This window comes from Rattus norvegicus, chromosome 2 (assembly GCF_036323735.1).
Source record: "Rattus norvegicus strain BN/NHsdMcwi chromosome 2, GRCr8, whole genome shotgun sequence".
Lineage (NCBI taxonomy): Eukaryota > Metazoa > Chordata > Mammalia > Rodentia > Muridae > Rattus > Rattus norvegicus.
Window position 1 is genome coordinate 174,524,327 of NC_086020.1, and position 18,814 is coordinate 174,543,140.

At 46.6% G+C, this 18,814-nt stretch overlaps 1 protein-coding gene across 16 annotated transcripts in view; it reads right to left on the reverse strand.

Annotated features, from left to right (window-relative positions):
• Positions 1 to 18,814, reverse strand: part of Dclk2 (doublecortin-like kinase 2) — a 129,694-nt gene that overhangs the window by 17,667 nt on the left and 93,213 nt on the right. For 11 of the 16 annotated variants that reach the window (XR_351806.5, XM_063281896.1, XM_063281900.1 and 8 more), the window contains 5 exons: positions 11,751 to 11,826; positions 10,892 to 11,000; positions 9,408 to 9,465; positions 2,838 to 2,957; positions 2,479 to 2,625 (listed from right to left, as the gene is read on the reverse strand). Coding sequence is in view for 15 of the 16 variants with exons in the window: in XM_063281896.1 (XP_063137966.1) it covers positions 2,479 to 2,625; positions 2,838 to 2,957; positions 9,408 to 9,465; positions 10,892 to 11,000; positions 11,751 to 11,826 (510 nt within the window). In the remaining variant the exon portion in view is untranslated. The remainder of the gene's footprint in view (positions 1 to 2,478; positions 2,626 to 2,837; positions 2,958 to 9,407; positions 9,466 to 10,891; positions 11,001 to 11,750; positions 11,827 to 18,814) is intronic. The other 5 variants (XM_063281898.1, XM_006232685.5, XM_006232682.5 and 2 more) reach the window with 1 other exon arrangement.

Sequence of the window (18,814 nt, forward strand, 5' to 3'; positions counted from 1 at the left end):
GACAAGCCCTGTTGGCATCAGGGTCATCTCCTCCAGCAGGCTCTTCTGCAATTTCCTGCCACACAAATTGCTTCCATGGTAGTTACGTCATGCCTGGGACCTTCACAAACCAGATCTGGGCAGCCTCCAGGAGTCACAGCTCCTGATGCTGTTAGACCCAGAGCTGAGTGCCAGCCCCTCTTAGAAGCATCTTATGTTGCCCGCCATGGTTTATTTAACAGATACCCTTGCTATGGAGACAATGCCACCCATACAACATAGGAGCGCACTGGGTGGAGGGTCTACTGAGCTAGATGACAGTGCCAGAAGTCTTACACGTGTGGTTCTACCTTCCCAAGAGCTAGGACTGAGGGAGGGCATGCCTGACCTCTGCTACTACCAAAGGGCCTGAAAAGTTAGAGCAGGCGGCTGCTGCCCAGAAGGCCGTGACCAAGGAGGGATGTCAGGGCAAAAGGACTGTGCTAGCCCTGAGTTTACTGCTGCTCAGACTACGGTGGCAGGCTGCTCTGAGGCTGAACAGGCTCCCTCTGCACTTGTCTAGAGGTCCCCGAGGATGGCTGGGGTTCCCAGTCAACCAGACCGCTGCCTGAAACTCCTACTGCCCAGGGCACCGAGTGGGGAGAATGCCTTAGCCATTTCACTGCGGATGCTTAAACAACATGGGAAGATGAGTGATGGAAATAAATAGTTTTCTACAAAGAGGGCAGGGAGGAGAAAACATGGGGGGGAGGAGATGGGGGGAGAGGAAAAGAGATGAGAGGAGGGGAAAGGAGAAAGGAGAGGTTACGGAAGGAAGGGGAAGGGAGAGGAGGAGGGGAGGGGAGGAGGGCTACTTCACCTTCCAGATAAAAAAAAAGTCACGAACAAATAGCATTAGTAAATGGAAAATGGATGCTCGGGGTTAGCAAAAATAATTAACTTTTAAAAAGAAGAAAAGTCCTGGGATGGTCTCCACACATTCCTGTTAACACTTGTTTGTGTGGTACTTTAGGTCTGCCATGACAGTCTTTATTCAGTGGCTGGGTGGTGAGTGACTGTGAGAGCCGCCACCAGGGACCACTCCATACCTCCACCATGCGCCTGCTTAGCACAGCCATGAAAACAGGGAGGAGGAGCACGGGACCTCCAGTCTACGGTACGGAGACAGAGCAGAGTCTATAAAACCAGAACCCTGTGGCAAATGCTGCAGACACCAGAGGAGGCCACGACTGCAGTCTGTTCAGAGACTCTGGGGTGATGCTAAAGGTGTCACTTGTGCTCAGTGAAGGGGTTAGCCACACTGGGGAGGGATATTATGAACACAGGCTAAGACAGACAGAAGAAACGGATGTGCGATGCCGTTGGTGAGGCCTTGGCTGTGGAGGATGGAGAGAGGAGATGGGACTAAGATGATGAATGGAGCAGCACACGGACAGCCTCTCTGCTACACTGCATCTGAAGAGTGTGCACACGCAAAGCTCCAAGCCAGCTTCCCCCGTTCCTGACAGTGGAATCGCAAAGAACTCCTCCCCAGTGAATAAGCTTTCCCTATCACAGATCAGCATATGTTAAATATGGGTTAAAGGTGAGTGCCATGAGTCAGGAGAGAAAAGGGTTATAAGGTCAGGAGGCTAGAAACAGACTGGCCCCATGGACCAATGTCACCGAGCCTCAGAGCAGAAACTACTTTTCATTCTGTATCGTAGGACACAGGACACTTTCAAGCACGTATTGAATTTCCATATGTACAGAGCTTAGAGGAGCGGACTACCTCCAAAGTTCTGTTTGTATATGAACTCACATGGTCCGCTTCTCCCACGCATGGGCCCCTACTGCCCCCTACCTTATTCTTCAAAGTTATGCACCATACAATTTTGTTCTCCAGTTAGCATCACTGCCATGAGTTTAGATGGCAAAGGACCCCGGATACATCCGTGTAAGAGGCTTAATGCCTAGGGTGGTGATGCTGGGAGGTGGTGGACCCTTTAGCAGGAAGAGTTTTTGTGCAGGGTTCATAACTTACATCACTGCATACCCTCAAGGGTCCCTGAGTCTCCCTTTCTCCCTTTCTTTGCTTCCTGGATCACAAAGTGGGCAACTGGCCCTAGCTCATGCTCTTCAGAGGCCTGAACCAATGGGCCCACCTCTATTACACTGCACCTCTGCGCTTTGAGCCCAGATCCAAACCCTTTTCCCTTCATACACTCATTATGGCAGGTGTCCCACTGTCACAACATGAAGCTGACTGACACAATCAAGGACGTTCTAACGTCCAGAAAACCAAATGCACACCCATTCGAGAAGCCCACTAGGATTTCCCGTGTGCATGCAAAACGCCCCAACCAACTTGACCCTGCTGGCTTCTCTAGAGCCCCTTTCGTATGCCCTCTGCTCATTGCTGTGGCACCGGGCCACATTCTGAACATCACTGTGTGCTACTACAGTCGTTTAGAAGGACAGAAGCATGGGTTAAAACAAAACAGCGGAGACTGAACGCACCAGCAGATTCTCAGGTTTGATATCTCTGTGCACGATGCTGAGGCCGTGCAGGTATCTGAGGGCGCTGGCTAGGTTGTACACCATGGCACTGCCATCTCTCTCGGTGTACTTGGTTGAAGAAGTGATCGCGTCGAAGAGATCTCCACCCTACAGGAAAAAGAAAGATGCACAGAAGCATCAACGGTTCGGTCCTCTGAGATAAGAAGGGTCGAGTCAGCTTGTGGCAGATGAAGAAAGGACCATGCATGAGACTGATGTGTCTAACGCGGATGTAGAGGCTACAGTATGCTTTTCTGACAGGGTTCCTCGGGAATGTTCACGCTCTGAGACTTGACACCAGCAAGCCCGCCCATCCTTACTTTGACCAGTTCCATCACTAGGAAGAGCTCAGTTGTTGTTTCCATCTCCTCAACCAGCATGATGATGTTGGGGTGCTTCACCCGGCGCAGGATTGACACTTCGTTCTCAATCAGATGTTCCTGTCAAGTCAAGGGTACAGAGAAGGACATGAAAATCACAGGACCTTGTGCTCGGCCACCAAAGCCTGGGGCACAGTACATCACGGTCTTCATGCCTCTTGGCACCGGACAGCCACACTTGTCTTCTCAGCTCTCCCGGAGATAGGAAGGCCACGAGTGGGTATCTTTTTGCCAAGACCCCACAGAAACTGGCTTCTGAGCATGCCCAGATGGGCTCGGGGTAACCGTATTGACCTACAGTGTACGTCTCTACTCGAGGCAGTGACAGTAAAGATGAGTCCACACAGCACTGTGCCTTCTGTAAGGCAGGAAGGCCAGAGCCACCTTCTAATCTCAGTATTTCACGAAAACACAGCGACTCTAAGATTAAAACGTTCCACTGCTACCAGTATAAATTTTAATTTTATGCTAACATGCATGAAAACTAAGCTCTCTTCTTTTATGGGTGGGTATGAAGTCATTCACCAGATGGGAGTTCCTTACACTTCATATTTCAGAAATCTGGAAGGCACTGAACCACACAGCTCGTTTTAACTGCAACCACCTCTCCCCTGAACACACTACCTCAGTGTTGCCCATGCTGAGTGACGCGGGCGAGGACTGCCTGGTGGTAAAATGCTCACTTACAGAATTAAGAAATTATCCATGAGCCACACACAGTGACCTTTCTGTTCCAAAGGCTGTACACGCACACCCTCGCTAACTTCAATGGCAAGTCCGTTCCAGTTGAGAAAGCACAGGATGAAACTTGCTGAACTCTGCCGCATTCTAACTGCTGGAATACGATGTTCTCATATACACCACCAACCACCTAAAGATGTGTGTACTGCAGATCTATGGTGTGTGTGTGTGTGTGTAGTGTGGATGGTGTATGTGTATATATAGAGTGAGTGAGTGTGTGTGTGTGTGTGTGTGTGGTATGTGTGTGTGTAGTATGTGTATGTGTTGTGTGAGTATGTAGTGTGTGTGTGTTATGTATGCATGTAGTGTGTGTTATGTGTATATGGCGTGTATGTTGTGTGTGACAGCGCCCCCTGCTGAGCACTAGCACAAAGCAGCAGCCAGCACACTGGGACCCCAAGCCAGGGAAGCAACTATACAGACAGACACTGTGGCCACACACAGACGACACTGTAAACCCTCTACACTTATTCACACCAAGTGAATCGGATGGAAAAGCAGTGATGAGAATTTGTCTCACTCTGCAGGAAGTAAAGACAAGAGCAGTCACCACCACTAGGGTAAAAACTAAATAATCACGGTCTCCATCTTCAAACCCATGTTCCGTCTGCCCGTCTTCTCCCGTGTTAAGAGTCTAAAGACTTATTTTCAGGGACAGTTTGGGACACTAGTTTATAAATGTGAAGCGGTCTGTGTCAGCAGTGTAAAGATAGCTCTTTGTATGGAGTTAAAATATGCTGTCTACCACATCCAGAGACCCTTCCCCAAATTATTATTTTCAACAAAAGGCACTGCAAACGTCTGTGGACCCCATGGAACCTTTGTCAGTGTTAGAAAGCTGTCAGCAGTGTCAAGGCCAAACACAGAGCAAGAACTGAGACAACAGCCTCCACATAACTACATGTGAAGGCACTGCTCGCAACAATAGTCCTATCTGAGTACAGAGTGAACATTCCTGCTGGGACGCACAAACTGCTCCTCTCTGTTCCTCCACCTCCTTCTATGCCTGACTATAAAGAAATAATCCTTTTAATACAGTGTTTCTCATCCTCTTGGCACCCTCTGGGGTTACCTAAGACCATTGGCAAATGTATTTATACTACAATTCGTAACAGTAGAAAATGACAATTATCAAGTAGTAATAAAAAGAACTTTTATGGATGGGGTCACCACAACACAAGGAACTGTGTTAAAGAGTCGCAGCATTAGGAAGGGTGAGAAACAGAGGCACTAAGAGAAAACTACACAATTGTTTCTCCCCAAGTCCTATGCCACCCACAGTAGCTTTTACTCTACTGTGTAGAAATACTCTGCAGAATATACTTTTCAAACTTTCTCTGTATAGAATGCGAGTTCCATTCGAGCCGGGCTGAAGTGACTCTACCTTCCCATGAAGAGCCTCCCTGCTCCCTCAAGGCTGAGCAAGGTGACTCTCTCCTGGGCTGCCACAATCCATTCTCCCACACTTCAAAAAATCCTAGCTCTCCTCTCACTGTCGTCTGTTGGTGAGCTGCCCTGGAGTACCTAAGTCCTCGAGGTATCTGCCTCACTTTCCAGCAAAGAGCACAGTTACAAATGGGCATGCACATGCACACACACATGCACACACACATGCACACACACACACACCACACCCTGCACATCATCTTCCAGTGGCTTCACAGCTGGCAGCTAGACTGCGGAGGATGAGATAGGAAGCAGGACAGTGTGTTCCAATCACTCTATGTGGTTCCTGACATAAGCATACATAGTCGAATTAAATTGTTAGTCACCCAAATGCATCAAGTCCTGACTTTGTAAATCTTACCTTGTTAGGAAAAGGGGACTGAGCAGTACAGAGACAGCCAGTCCTCTATTAACAGGCTAACCCAAAGGAATGGAAACCTTCTGGAGAGGCAGGAGAATCCACACAGATGTGAGAGCAATGATAAAAGCCCAGAAGAGAAAATGTGAAGAGGGAGGGACTGCAGTGATGTGGCTGTAGCCTAAGGCGCCGATCACCTGGAAGTGAACTCAGAGCCAGAAGCCCCTTCTCCCCAGGACCCCCAGAGAAAGTGTAGATTTCTGACTTCCAGCAACCAGAACTGTGATAATTTCTGTTGATTTAAACTGTGTGGCAATTTACACCAACAACTCAAAACTAGCATAATATGCTTTACGATTTGTGTCCTGTCTGGATCTTATACATGCAGATAATGAACACAAAATTGTAAGGTGGAGAGAAAAGGACAACTGGGGGTTTCTTTACTGTGGGGAGTCAGCCGATATTCATTAAGAATGAGGGATCTAAGAACAGAACAGAAAGAGTCCTAACCCAATATCAGAGCCTTTTCAACCACCTCTGTAAATGTGGCCACAAGGCAGACCAAAGCCTGGGCCTTTGCTCAGTCTATTCTGGCCACTTGGCAGCTCAAATGTTTCGTGTGTGTGTGTGTGTGTGTGTGTGTGTGTGTGTGTGTGTGTGTGTGTGTGTGTGTTGGAGTCAAAGATCAACCTCAAGAATGAACATCTTCACCCTGATTGAGAACAAGGTCTCTTAGCTGTGTTTCTGCAGCACATGCCAGGCTAGCTGGCCCATGACTGTCCACAGGTTCTCCTGGCTGCTCCCGCCTCCCTTCAACAACACTGGGATTACAGATGTAGAAGCAACATGACCTGCTTTTACACAGGTTCTGGGCATTTGAACTTAGGGTCCCAGGCTGCATTGGGAGCTCTTTTACCCACTGAGCCATAGTTCCCATCCTCCTCAGATGCTTTTTGCTCCACGGAGTCCTCACTGGGTACCAACTGCTATTCCATAAGCTTTCCTGAGCTCTGACCAGACTCGGAAGAACTGGTATCAATCCCTGTGGTGAGTGCCTACTCCCAGAACTGTGTCTTACACACAGAACACACATTAAAATTCAGGTGAGCAATTTAATCTTTCATGTTTGTGTATATTAGAAGAAACAGAAGGTAAGAATGAATGAAGTATTTTCCCAGATGCCTATCGATTGAAGAATAAGCTGAAACACACAGACGGGCAGCCTGGCAAAGCACAGGCTGTACCCAGACTCAAGTCACCCTCTGCCTCTGTTGATTTGCCCAAGTCTCTGCTTCCCTCTCTGTACAGCTGGCACAAGTGTTCTAAGTCACGACCGTGTAAGGTCCCTACATTTCCAAGCTGGTGGTTATTTTCAACATATTAATTTTCTATATAACACCCACAAAGCAGAGGTGAGCAATGTTCCCCACAATAATGACTCAATGATCCCCTGAAACTTTGTAAACAAAGTAAGCCATTTTTATCTGAACTTATAATTTCACAGTGGAAAAAAAATCAACTTACTTGCAACATCAAGCTTTTAAATTATAATTTTATATAGTATCGATATGAAATTCACTGGTCAAATATGCAAAATACAAAAACGTAGAGAAGCATAAGATTGTGAACTGCAAAAATAGAAGAAATTCAGTAAAAGACAAATCCAAGCATCCCCATGTGTCTAGGCAGTCACTGTATCAGGCTGAATTCTTTCCTATAGCTGCTTACATCCTAGCCACTACCCTTAATGTCTCTGAAGAGCATGTAACTGTCATATAGAACACGGCTCCCTATATCATGACACATTGTGCTTAGATCACCTCAAAGATGGAAAGACTAACAACTACGTATAGAGAGAATGTTATTAAGTTTGACATTAACAGTCTCATTAGAAGCATAAACAAGAGGAACGGCAAGAGATGGCTCAGTGGGTGAGAGCCTGATGCCCAACCTAAGACCTGCGCTTGATCCCTGGGACCTGAACAATAGAAGACTGACAGAGGCACTTGTCCTTGACACACATACACACACATGTGTACACACAACACACACACGTATACACATACAACACACATATACACACAACACACATGCATGTATACACATACAACACATACACATATACATACAACATGCATTTATACATAACACACATACATTTACACACAACACATACACGTATACACAACACACATAATGTACACACAACATGCATACATGTACATATAACATGCATACATGTATACACATACCACACACACTTATACACACAACACACATGCATGTATACACATACAACACATACACATACACACAACACACATACATGTATACACAACACATGTACATACACAACATTCAACATGTATAGATATATAAATATACACAGAAAGACAAAAAATGAGCATGAAAATGTTTTAAATACACAAAACCACATAAAAATCAGACAAAAAGTAAACATGCAGAAAAGAGTCATTTTGCCACCTTTGCTTTACTGACAACTATTAAGAGAAAATGGTAGGTGACAAGTCTGTCACCTGGGTAGAAGAGTTTTCTAAAACTTCCTTACACTATTTCAAATGTTCTGTTTAAAACGACATAATTTCATAAATGTCCACTAAAAACCAGTTTGTTTGTTTTTGTTTTTTAGCAATCACACAATGTAAGTCAGCATTGTCACCTCATCCTAAAACTATAGGTTCCAAAGCCCGTGGCACGTTAACAACACAGACAGTGATGTGCTCTGTTCTCTCTACACACGCTGGCCCCTCTGTGTGCTTCCCACTCCCCATTCCTCAGTCCCACCGGTCACTGCAGTACACAAGATCAGTCAACATATTTAGAGGAAGGAGAAACAAAGACACAGATACTCTGTCCCTAGAGTAACTTTCCAACAGGATTCCAATGTACTTCAAATATGCAATTCTAAAGACTCTAATAATCACACTGAAAACTACCACAAACAGGAAAAATTATTTAAAAATTTAACTTAATCCGTTATAGCTAAAATACACTTATCAGATAGCAAAATGGGAAAGCATTACTGAGAAATTCACTATATAGTCACATATAGTCTTAGAGTATGTCTTCAAAACCCAGCGAGGACTTTGGCCTGTGGCTTACTTCAGACTTGCATCACCCTGGGTGCTTGGCAGCCACGTGCAGGCAGCAGCTCCCCCTGGTGTTAGATGTAACTACTCCACAGCCCTGTGTTGTAACAGACCTGCCACCACTGCGGGATCACCACAGGCCTTCGGTCACCCTGAGCCTTTACTGCCCTCTAGCAGCCTGTCCTCAGCTGACCTTTTTACCGCAGTTTGAGAGCAGGACAGACAGAAATGGGTCACTAACCTGACGAGTCACTGTGTTTCTGCACTGGCCACTGCTCTAATGTCCCTCCAAGGGACATCTATGTAACAAATGCCCTCAGAACACAGGAGCAAGGCCAGATCATTTCCTAGCCCTGATAATGAAACTAATGATTTCCTGTAGTAAAAGCCTGGGTGGGTTTCCAGCAGCTGCCTCCTAAGACTAGGGGTGGCTCAGGCTTGGGGCTCCCCGGGTCTTATACAAACCCCAAGAGTGTACATTATCTGACTGGGTCTCTGAGCATCACCGGGAAGTGAGCCAGAGAGAGCCGGTCACCTGCACTGCCATCAGCAGTAAAGTCTTTTGTCTGTGTGAGCTTCCTGAAGCTAGAAGGCTAACGCTTAGCACGGCATGGCTGGCCCTCAGTTCTAGCCTTTATACTTTGCCAGATTTGAGACTAGGAATCTCCCAGAGAGAGCGATAACTGATCAGATCGGTTAATTTACCATCTGAGAGTTAAAAGCTGCTGGAGAACAGCAGGCTGGAAACATCACTTTTCTCTCTGTTCCTTGCAGTCTCTCCCCTGCAGCCAAGGTCCCTCAGTGAGAGCCCACACAGTCTCTTTTCTTTCTTTATAACAGATGTATATACTGTACCTTTCCACAGCATTTGGCTTTGTCAATAATCTTTAATGCAAACTCCTTTCCAGTGGACCTAGAAATAACCAGAGGAAAACCATTAAAGCTACAAGTCAGAATAAAACTGCCTTCCTAGTTTCCAGCACAGCACAGACACCCCTGTCTCTTAGACAGCATGGAAAGGGGTCATGGGAGGAAGGAACTCCCAAAAAAAGAGGAAAGAAAAGCCAGGCTAATTAAATCTTCTTTTACATTATTAACTCTTATTAAAGTATTTAAATTCTGTTGTAGCAACCAAGAAAAGAAACACTTTCTTTACTTAAACCTCAAGACGGTCTCTAAGGAGAAAGAATAAGGAAAAGAAAAGTTCATCGGATTATCAGGAGAAAGAAAAACTGATTCACAATGTCTCTTTACACGGATATATGAGCCTCATCAAAACCTGCAAGATTCCAGCCTTTTAGTCTCTAGTCCTCCTCCATACCTTCTGCAAGATCTGGTGCATGTGATTTCCACCCTACAGACCCTGCCTGGCACTAAAGAAGTCATTTATTAGACACAAGAATCTTAATCTAATGCTATTTAATTTTTACTCAATATTAGCGTAGTTGAATTTGAACAGCCCCCCCCCCCCAAAAAAAACCCAAAAACCACTGAAATGTAAACAGTGCCACAGAGCCCATCACTGTCTTAGGAAGCATTCAGAGAGCATGTGTTCTCTGATCTGGGGCTGCTTCTACCAAAGCGGGGAGGTCCAGCCTGGAAAAGTAGCATTTATATTACTCCCCTCGTATTACAAACTACATCCTCACAGGTCCTTCCTTAGAAGCCATGTTTTAGATGCCTCACTGTTTTCTTGGTCAGCAATCTGAATGCCAGAGCTCTGTAAAAGGGCTTCAAGAACAGGGGATTTCTTACATAGTGAGATATAAAGGGCAGTGAACTTTCACTGGAGATGCAACAGAATGGATAAACTGCCATTATCAGAACATTCTAGAAAACCTGCATTTACAAGCTATAAAAACCAGCCATCCAGAAGAGGTAGGGCAGCATTCTATACACACACAGGCTTTTATCAGCAACCATCACGCTATCGTTGTTTATAAAGAGCTCCTTCTGATCTCAGTCAGGGCTCCCTATCTAGAGCTGTGGGTCTAGAAGCTCAGCGCTGGGTGAGAGCGTGGCTCTGAAGTTTCCATGAAGTAGCACAGTCTTGCACCGAGCAGAGCCGGCTGGGGGAAAAGGTCATAGAGGACGTTTCTTATTCCGGTGGCTCATTCTCTTCCTCACCTCTCCCTAGGCTGGGGGATGACTTCTGATTTGACCTCTAGACTACATGCATACCAACAATCTTATGCACATAACTGTTTTCTGACAAAAGGCTCATGGCTGTGCCGAAGAGCTGGTCCCAAGGGCAGATTCTTTTAGGAAATGGTGAAGAGGTGCGTCCCATTCCAGAGGGAGAGCTGTACCTGTAGGGGAAAAGATCAAGAGCCACCCACCTGTCCATACATTCTTTAACTACGGCAAAGTTGCCGTCTCCGATGACCTTCCCGATTCTGTATTTCTCCAGAAGAGTGAATGACTCGGAGCACCTGTTTCCATTCACGCCTGCAGCCAAGGACAAACACAAAGTCTGAAGGAACATCAGCATTTCCTACTGATTCCTACGTACTTGGAAAATAATGAAACGCAATGCTATTATTTATAGGTCTAAGCAAAACTAAAGGAAACCCCTCGGTGTATTTCCTGAGTAGAATGCCGAATCACCATGTTCCTTTTGACCTTGTTGGTTAGAATCAAAAACCCACGAAAATCAATAAGCCCAACAAATCTTGAAGTGCCACTTAAATGATCATCTTGAGGCAGAGGTGACGTCTAACCTGAGGAACACTCGGGAGATCTCGTCCAGCTTCAATACAGAAAATCCTATCAAAGTATGGCACTGTGTTGAAGCTAATCCCTGGCCCAAAGTCTTCCCAAAAAAGCGTACAATAGTCTGTGAGTTACAACCATTCCACTGTCACCGTGCGTCTTGTTATCCCAGGCAAAGAAGAATCTATTTGTGTTCATCTAATTGAGAGGCTCAGAAAATATCTAGGAATTTCGAGCACATAACCAGTAAGAGCAGAAAAAAAGGGAAGCCAGGACTAACATCTGAAACAGGACAAGATGGCTTATGGCAGAGACACTGCGTACCCTGAAGTAACTCCACTCTCAATGCCTAACCCTAACCTGACTGGCTGGTGACATGGTCACATCCCTAGGTAGGAAGAATGTGGCACCAGTGGGATTCTGACTGACCAACAACTTTGGGTGGATGGTTTGCTTTACAAAAGTAACAACCAGACTGAGAAGTACCTTCAGGACTCATGCAACGGTCAAGTTCGGGCCCACCGTTTACATTGGAAGAAGATCTGCCCTGAGCAGAAATCTGCTAACAGAAGAAAATGACCATTAGTTATTAGGACACATCTGTGAATCACTGGCTGCTGTCCTTATATGAGGGACAGTATTTATAGTATGTCAAATGACTGTACAGGAAACGACACAGAACGTTTTCTCAGCCTATTCCCCTTTATACAACGCAACACATGAATGGACTTATTTCACAGATACAGTCTCCAACTCAGATTTAACGTCATGGAAACTGACACTGTACTTCTTAAAGCTGTTGTTTTTTTTTATTTTAATAAAAATAAAGCATGCTTTAGGAAATCACAGCTAAACAGGTACCAAAATTAGTGCGAATGTTGCCTCGGGACCATAGGGAATTCGAGTAGCTCTAGACTAAATACCTGGCTCCTAGTCCAATCATTTCACTCCCAACCAACAAAACAGAAAGCCGGCGAACAATCAAATTCTCAGTGTTAACGTTTTATCTGTCTGGTCCTGTTTTATGTCTTGACACTTGAAACGGAAAGGCACTCCAGAGTTGGTGGCACTGTACGAGAGAACATCTAAAAGTTGTAATGTCTAAAAGCAAATTCAGAGAGAAGACTAAAGGAGGCTCTTTAGAAAGTGTAATTAATTTCTTAGGACTACCATCCTGGTCAGACCCTCCTCCAACTTCACCTGGCCTCTCTCTCTTTTCACGTCTCCCACTTTACAAACTACCATCAGACAAACTCAAGAGATCGAAAAACGCCCGTGGGTCTTTCTTACATTAGTTCAGCCCTGTCAGACAACTGGACAACATGGCTCCCATGGAACACTCATCCACCCCAGTCACCACTGCTTTCCCTCCGAATGCCTAGCACGGAGCCCACTACCTCGTAAACAATTTCTGAATTTGTTCAATCATCCATTCCAAGTTGATTCCTCCTCCAATACACTCCCCTCCTTCCTACATCCAAAAATCACCAAAGAGATAGAGATCCAACGTGAGCTCGAATATCGGCCATTCTCTTTGTTTGTGACAGGGTTTGTGATGTGTAGCCCATGTTCATCTTGAACGCATGAGCAACACCTCACCCACCCACCCGCTCCCCACCTCCCACTCCCCCTCCCCAAGACTCCTGAATGCTGAGATTACAAACTTGCACCACCATTCCTGGCAACCTAACTGTTAAAGGAATAAACAGAGAGAAGAACGAAAATTTTCTGCAAAGTTAAATCTCAAAGATAAATAAAAGGCATCCTAGCGATTACTCCCGGGGACTCTGAACAAATGGACCAGGGCTGGGTCACCGAGTTCTACTGAGTAACAATGGGGTCTGTTCACAGATCTAAATCTCACTGCCTGGGGTGAGAGCCCACACCTGGCTGAGTGGGGCGTGGCATATCCTCTGCCTCCAGCGCCAAGACTTCCAGGACTGGAGGCCTACACTTCTGAGATGAGAGGACCAGCCTCGGTCCTCTGGCCTCCTTCCTACTTGCCCAGCCTTCCCGGAAGCAGTTAACATTCTTCTAAGCCCCTGTCTCGGTCTGGATGTCCTGACTGACTCCAGGACTCTCTAAGAAACTCCCTACGGAGGGCAATGGCTGACATCCCTTGCAAGCACTTCAGAGTGTTTACCCACTGAGTTCCTCTGGACCTTTCTAACCCCCCAGTGTTTACTCTGAGTAAAGCCCTTTCCTTCCTGATCTCCATTCCGGGTGCAATCGGATACTTATAAACCCACGTTGCACTGGGATTCCAGGGGACAAAAGATGGAAAGAAATCAGGAAAAGAACAGGTGCTGGACGCCGGTTCTCTAATAAAAAAGTGCCAAATGGGGAGGCCATGAATGTAGGAAGCGGAGGCGCCCTGTGGAGGGAGAGGGCACAGAGCCAGGTCAGGTCCACGTGCATCCAACAGAAGCTTCAGTGAGTCAGCAGGAGTTGTGGCTTTTTAAGCAAATAACGACAGAAACCATTTTTCAACTCTCAGATTGACTTTTTTTTTTAAGTGCTAAAGCTTTTTAAAAACACCCGCACTGACGTAACAGGAGTGACTTATCCGATGTGTTCCTCTACTTTGAAAATAAGGCTTTCACTTTTAAAAAGCATGAGAAAACAATGCTAACGGGATAGTTTCACTGTAACACAGAGGAGCTGAGGCCAAGACATAATGAGGAATGGACATAATAACAAAAGTTTCCCTTCTTCCCTCACTATTTAGTCAAATCTACAGCAACCGCTGGTTCTGTTTAAAAGGATGTAAAAGGACACAGAGGTGAAGAGACATGACCATTACCGACCATGACTGGTCATTCTATGAGACACGGGAGGACAGTTAGGACACTGAACTGGAAGAGGCAGCCGCACTGTCCAGGATTATCCTGGGCTGTACCTTTCAATCTCCCAGTCTATGGTTAGACTTGACTTCCCCACCGTGAAGTTTGGCTGTCCAGGGCCATAAAAGCTGGCTTTTCATCATGGTCCCCAGAAAGACAGCTGGTGAACAGGAAACGCTGTTATTGTTACTAGAAGGCGTAATATTCCCTATGGCCTGTAGACAAGCAGACCAAGAGTGGTGAACACATGGGGAGCCACAATGACTATCTCTTCTCTTATTTCCTTTGCAGGTATTCTGTGCATTTCCCTGTCCCTGGCACTTACTCAGGCCATTGTACACTTGTAGCTGGGTAACAGTGATAAGTGGAGCCCACTGTGTATGTAAACAGGACTCAAGCCAGTGGCTAGGCTGACAGCTTTGTGGATTTGCTGATTGAGCCCTTCCAATCCTGAGGACCACGCCTCTCTGTAGGAGGAATGAGTCAGCATACACCCAGACTAGCAGCCCACAATGGCCCTTGCATGCTCAACAGCTGCATTTGCATTTTACAACCTTAAGATCTGTCACACAGAGACAAACGATGACAGAGCACATGACCTGGCCAGCCAATGAGATAGTGCTGGGCACAAAGGGAAGATGTCATGGACCAATGGGACATGGGTGGAGGGCATGAAGACCCTCCCCAATCCTGCAATAAACAAGTCTGCTTCTGCTTCTTACCTGACTCCCAGAGTCTGTGCCATTGAATCTGAGCCTTCTAACTCCACACCCCCAAGGACCATCCGAAGGGGCCGAGGGCTAGGGCCATACACCTCTATAGACTACGTGGACGTCAAAATCAGCTAGACCCTCATCACATCTGTGGGTGACCCCTTCAGGTAAGGTTACTGGGTCTGAGCAAGAGACTGGCAGTGTCATAAAGCCTCTTGTCTAAAATGTCTACAGGCTGGGATCTTCATCACCTCTAGGAGCCAAGGTGTCATGTTTGGCTACTGCGGCAACCTCAGTCATACTCTACCCAGTTACCACCAATGCCAGGAAGAGCTTCCAGTGTCTGGTGCTCACATGCAAGGGTTATCAAACACAAACATGTGTTGGCTATACTCAAAGTTCTTACAGTTGCTCTGACTTATAGACACTGATTTGCACAGTGATCATTCCCCCCAATCTACCCTAATGTGTTACAGCCCAGATGAGGGCTGAACTATCCCCAGACTGGTGAACCCAACCGCGAAACCACTACGGACAAACAGGATCTGGTATTCGATGTCATGATTTATTTTGCTAGGGCACCAACGTCTCCAAAACTACTTAATCTGCCTTTTTGTTTCTGTTTCAGTCTAACAAAATCAATTACGTTCAGAGATGAAGTCACCACACAGTGTTTCTGGGGGAATGAAGAGAGCCTCAGAGTGACCAGCTTCCCTAGTTCTGAAAATTATTAACTTGGTTTTAAATTCACCAGAAAAGCCGGGGCTCCAGGGAAAAGCAGAAATGTCTAAGGTCAGCAGCTACCGTGGATTTACATCTCACAGCTTTGAAAAGAAGGTTCCAAGTTCAGGAGGTCAGAGAGTTACAGTTTAGCTCTGCCAATCAGGTTGGATACAAAAGCGCTTTCTCCACACCCCACAAATCTGGGGAAGCTTCCACCGCCAGCAGACCCAGGAGACATCATCCGATAAGACTTCAGCACATCAGACAGTTTATAATCTCAAGATGCTGAGTGACATTCCATTTGTACTTTGTTCTTCCTCCTTTCAACCAACAAGAACGCTCACTTTGGAGAGCTCCCGGACCTGCACCTCTGCGTCAGAACTCGGGCATTTAAAACTGTGTGCCCTGAGTCTGAAGCCCTGAGTTACAGCTGCCTTAAAAGCCTTCAGTTTGGACAGATGATGAATTAAAGTGCGGGGAAATGTTCTCTTCATCTATCTGGTAGTCCGTGACATATTTAGTACTCTTTATTGCCTGTCTGGACCCCCCCTCCACCCCAAATGCTGTGATTTAAGGACAGTAAGTAATCCTGCAGAAGAAAGCTGCCAGCAGCCTCCAAGGGATTTGGAGGTGCCCTGACAAAGAAAAGAGCTCACAGGCTGAGGTCAAGGACAAAACCAGGAAGGCGAGGTAGTGGGGAAAACCCAACAATGTCAGCAGTGGATTCCAAGACTAGGAGAAACAAAGGTTAGTGGGGAAGGGGGGGGGGCAGGGGATGGATGGATGGACAGACAGACAACAGGATGAAAAGATCAGGAGAGAGAGAGTGGTAAAACTGGTGGGGAGAAAAGACGAGGTGACTGCCAAGCAGGAAGATGGACAAGAAGTTTGGTGAGATCGGATGGGAAAAAAAGGATGGCCTAAAAACAAAGATTCTGGGCGGCTGGCAGAAAGATGAAAATGCAAAATTTCTGCTAGCACAAAAAAGACCCAGCCGTCCCCTCCCAGGCTGAACTGCTGACCTTGGGGTGCCTAAGATACTGTGGTAATAGGTCTGTCTTCCAAAGCTGGGTCACAGAAACAAGAAGTGCGTGGCATCCTTCCTCTGTCGCATGCTTAAAAAGGTAGCAGCCACCTTCGGAGGACATAAGGTCTCCATGGAAAAGTCCCAGGAGGGAGGAACAAGGTCTTCTAAACCTCTACCAGACACGGATCTGAGTCTGGAGGTCAGTTTCTTTACAATGAAGTATACAGAGGTACACAGTCAATTGCAGGGGAGGAGACAGTTTAAGTGGGGCACACGGAGGAGCCTGGAGGTGTGCCATATTTTGTCTGTGTCCTGGCACTAAGAGGGCAAAAGAGAAAAGAGGCTGAGGTAAGCTCTGCAGAGACCTTTGTGGGTCATCAACATAATGTGCAGGCTCCCTGGCTGAAGGGAGCTCAGTAGACAAGGGGGCCAGTCCTCCTGGAGCTTCCTAGTCTCCCACCTCCACCTCAACTGTCCGCAAAACAGGAAGTCACCTGGACATGGGTACCCCATTCCCATCATGCCCCAGGCAACGCTTGTGCACCCTGACAGCTAGCAATAAAAGAGACTGTCAAAGCCACCCAACTAACTTGGCTCCTAAAATCAACTACCTTCTGAGAATATGTGGGGGAAGAAGTATTTACTGCTGTTAAGCTGGTAAGTGTTGTGATATCTGAAGAGGACAGAAGGGCAAGGGAGGGGTGATTTGGAAGGAAAGTCAGTAAAGGATCAGAGAGAAGGAGGAGCAAGATGTGAGACTTCCTGCCCCTCTGCTGGCTCCTCCCTTCCCTCAGCTACAGACTTCAGCACCGATTCCTAATAAAACTTCTGAACCCTCAACTCCATCCCAGAGAGCACGGCCGGTGGTGGTGGCCCTGGAATCTATTATCCACAAGACTGTCCCTCAGGTGATGTGACCTGCGGCTTCCTGGGCTCTGAGAATGATGTGAAGGATGCCTAAGAGCTCGAGGGCAAGGGGCTCTTGGTCAGAATATTTTTAAGTACATAAAACAGGAATCTAAGAGGAAAGCTCAGTCTGACTTCTCTTGTGCTTACCATCCCTCTTACACAGGATTGCAAGCTTACGAGTCTTGTGTGGACTCTCCCTCATGTGAACTGAGCCCAGAGACCCCCACTGTTACAGGAAGAACGCTGAAGCTGTCCTGAGTGCTCTCTCTGTGTTCTGTTCACCAGTGCTTCAATGTATCCCATGAGCCCTCCTTTTATAGAAAAGGGCACCATGACCTCCCCAAGGTCACATAGCCAGTGAGGGGCCACACCACCACCAAACCCAGTCTGTGCTTCTAACCACAGCACCCTGTATCCGCCTCCAAATGAGAGCCAGCTGACACGGGTGGAGCTCCGAGCTTCATTACGCTTAAGGCTGTCCATGGAGCTGCACCCTAGGGTTCTACCGTCCCATCCTGATCCTCTGCGTCAAAGATTCCTGTCTTAGTTGCCAAGGTTTAACCGGGATTGGTTGGAACATTTACATTTGCAGAAGTCTTTAACAACTAAAGAAGGGTGAAATAAAGCCGTGAACGCCAAGAGACTAAGCACTCCTGCAATGGTTCACGAGCTGCCCTCACGGCAAAGTTCTCAGGTACCAAGACTGGAAAGCAGAACCTTGCTGTGAAGGAGACTTCTGTCTGGCCTGCTTCTCCCTGAGGTAACTGCCACCAAAAGTGACTGTGCTTTTCAGAAAAGCCATCTTCCCCAGATCCTAGCAAAGGGGAACCATGTTTTAATACCTAAGGACTCAACTTTGGAGTAGCAGCCCAATAGCGATTTGCTAGGCAGCCTGCACTTTAATAATTCAGTTCATAAATTTTTGCAGACATTGCTGCTTGGAGCCATCTGCTAAGGCAAGTTCTTATGAGCACAGGCTCTGCTTTCAAATCCCAGCTCCTACCAGGGCTGCTGGCACAGCTTCTGCCACGGGCCCGAGTACACCACCTCTTACACTGAGACATTATGGTCCGAGTATGAAATGCCCTCACAGCCCAGAGTTCGTTTTTTGGTTTTTGTCTTAATTGTTTTAATTGGTTGTTTTGAGTCAATTTCTGGAGCCCAGGCTGGCCTTGAACTTGATGCTTGAACTTCGGATCCTCCTGCCCCACCTACTAAATGCTAGAATTGCAGGCACTGGCTACCACACCCAGGAGCATGCTAGGAATCAACTCAGGGTACATGCTAGGCAAGCATGTAGCCCTAGACTGCCTGGAACTCACCATGCAAACCAGT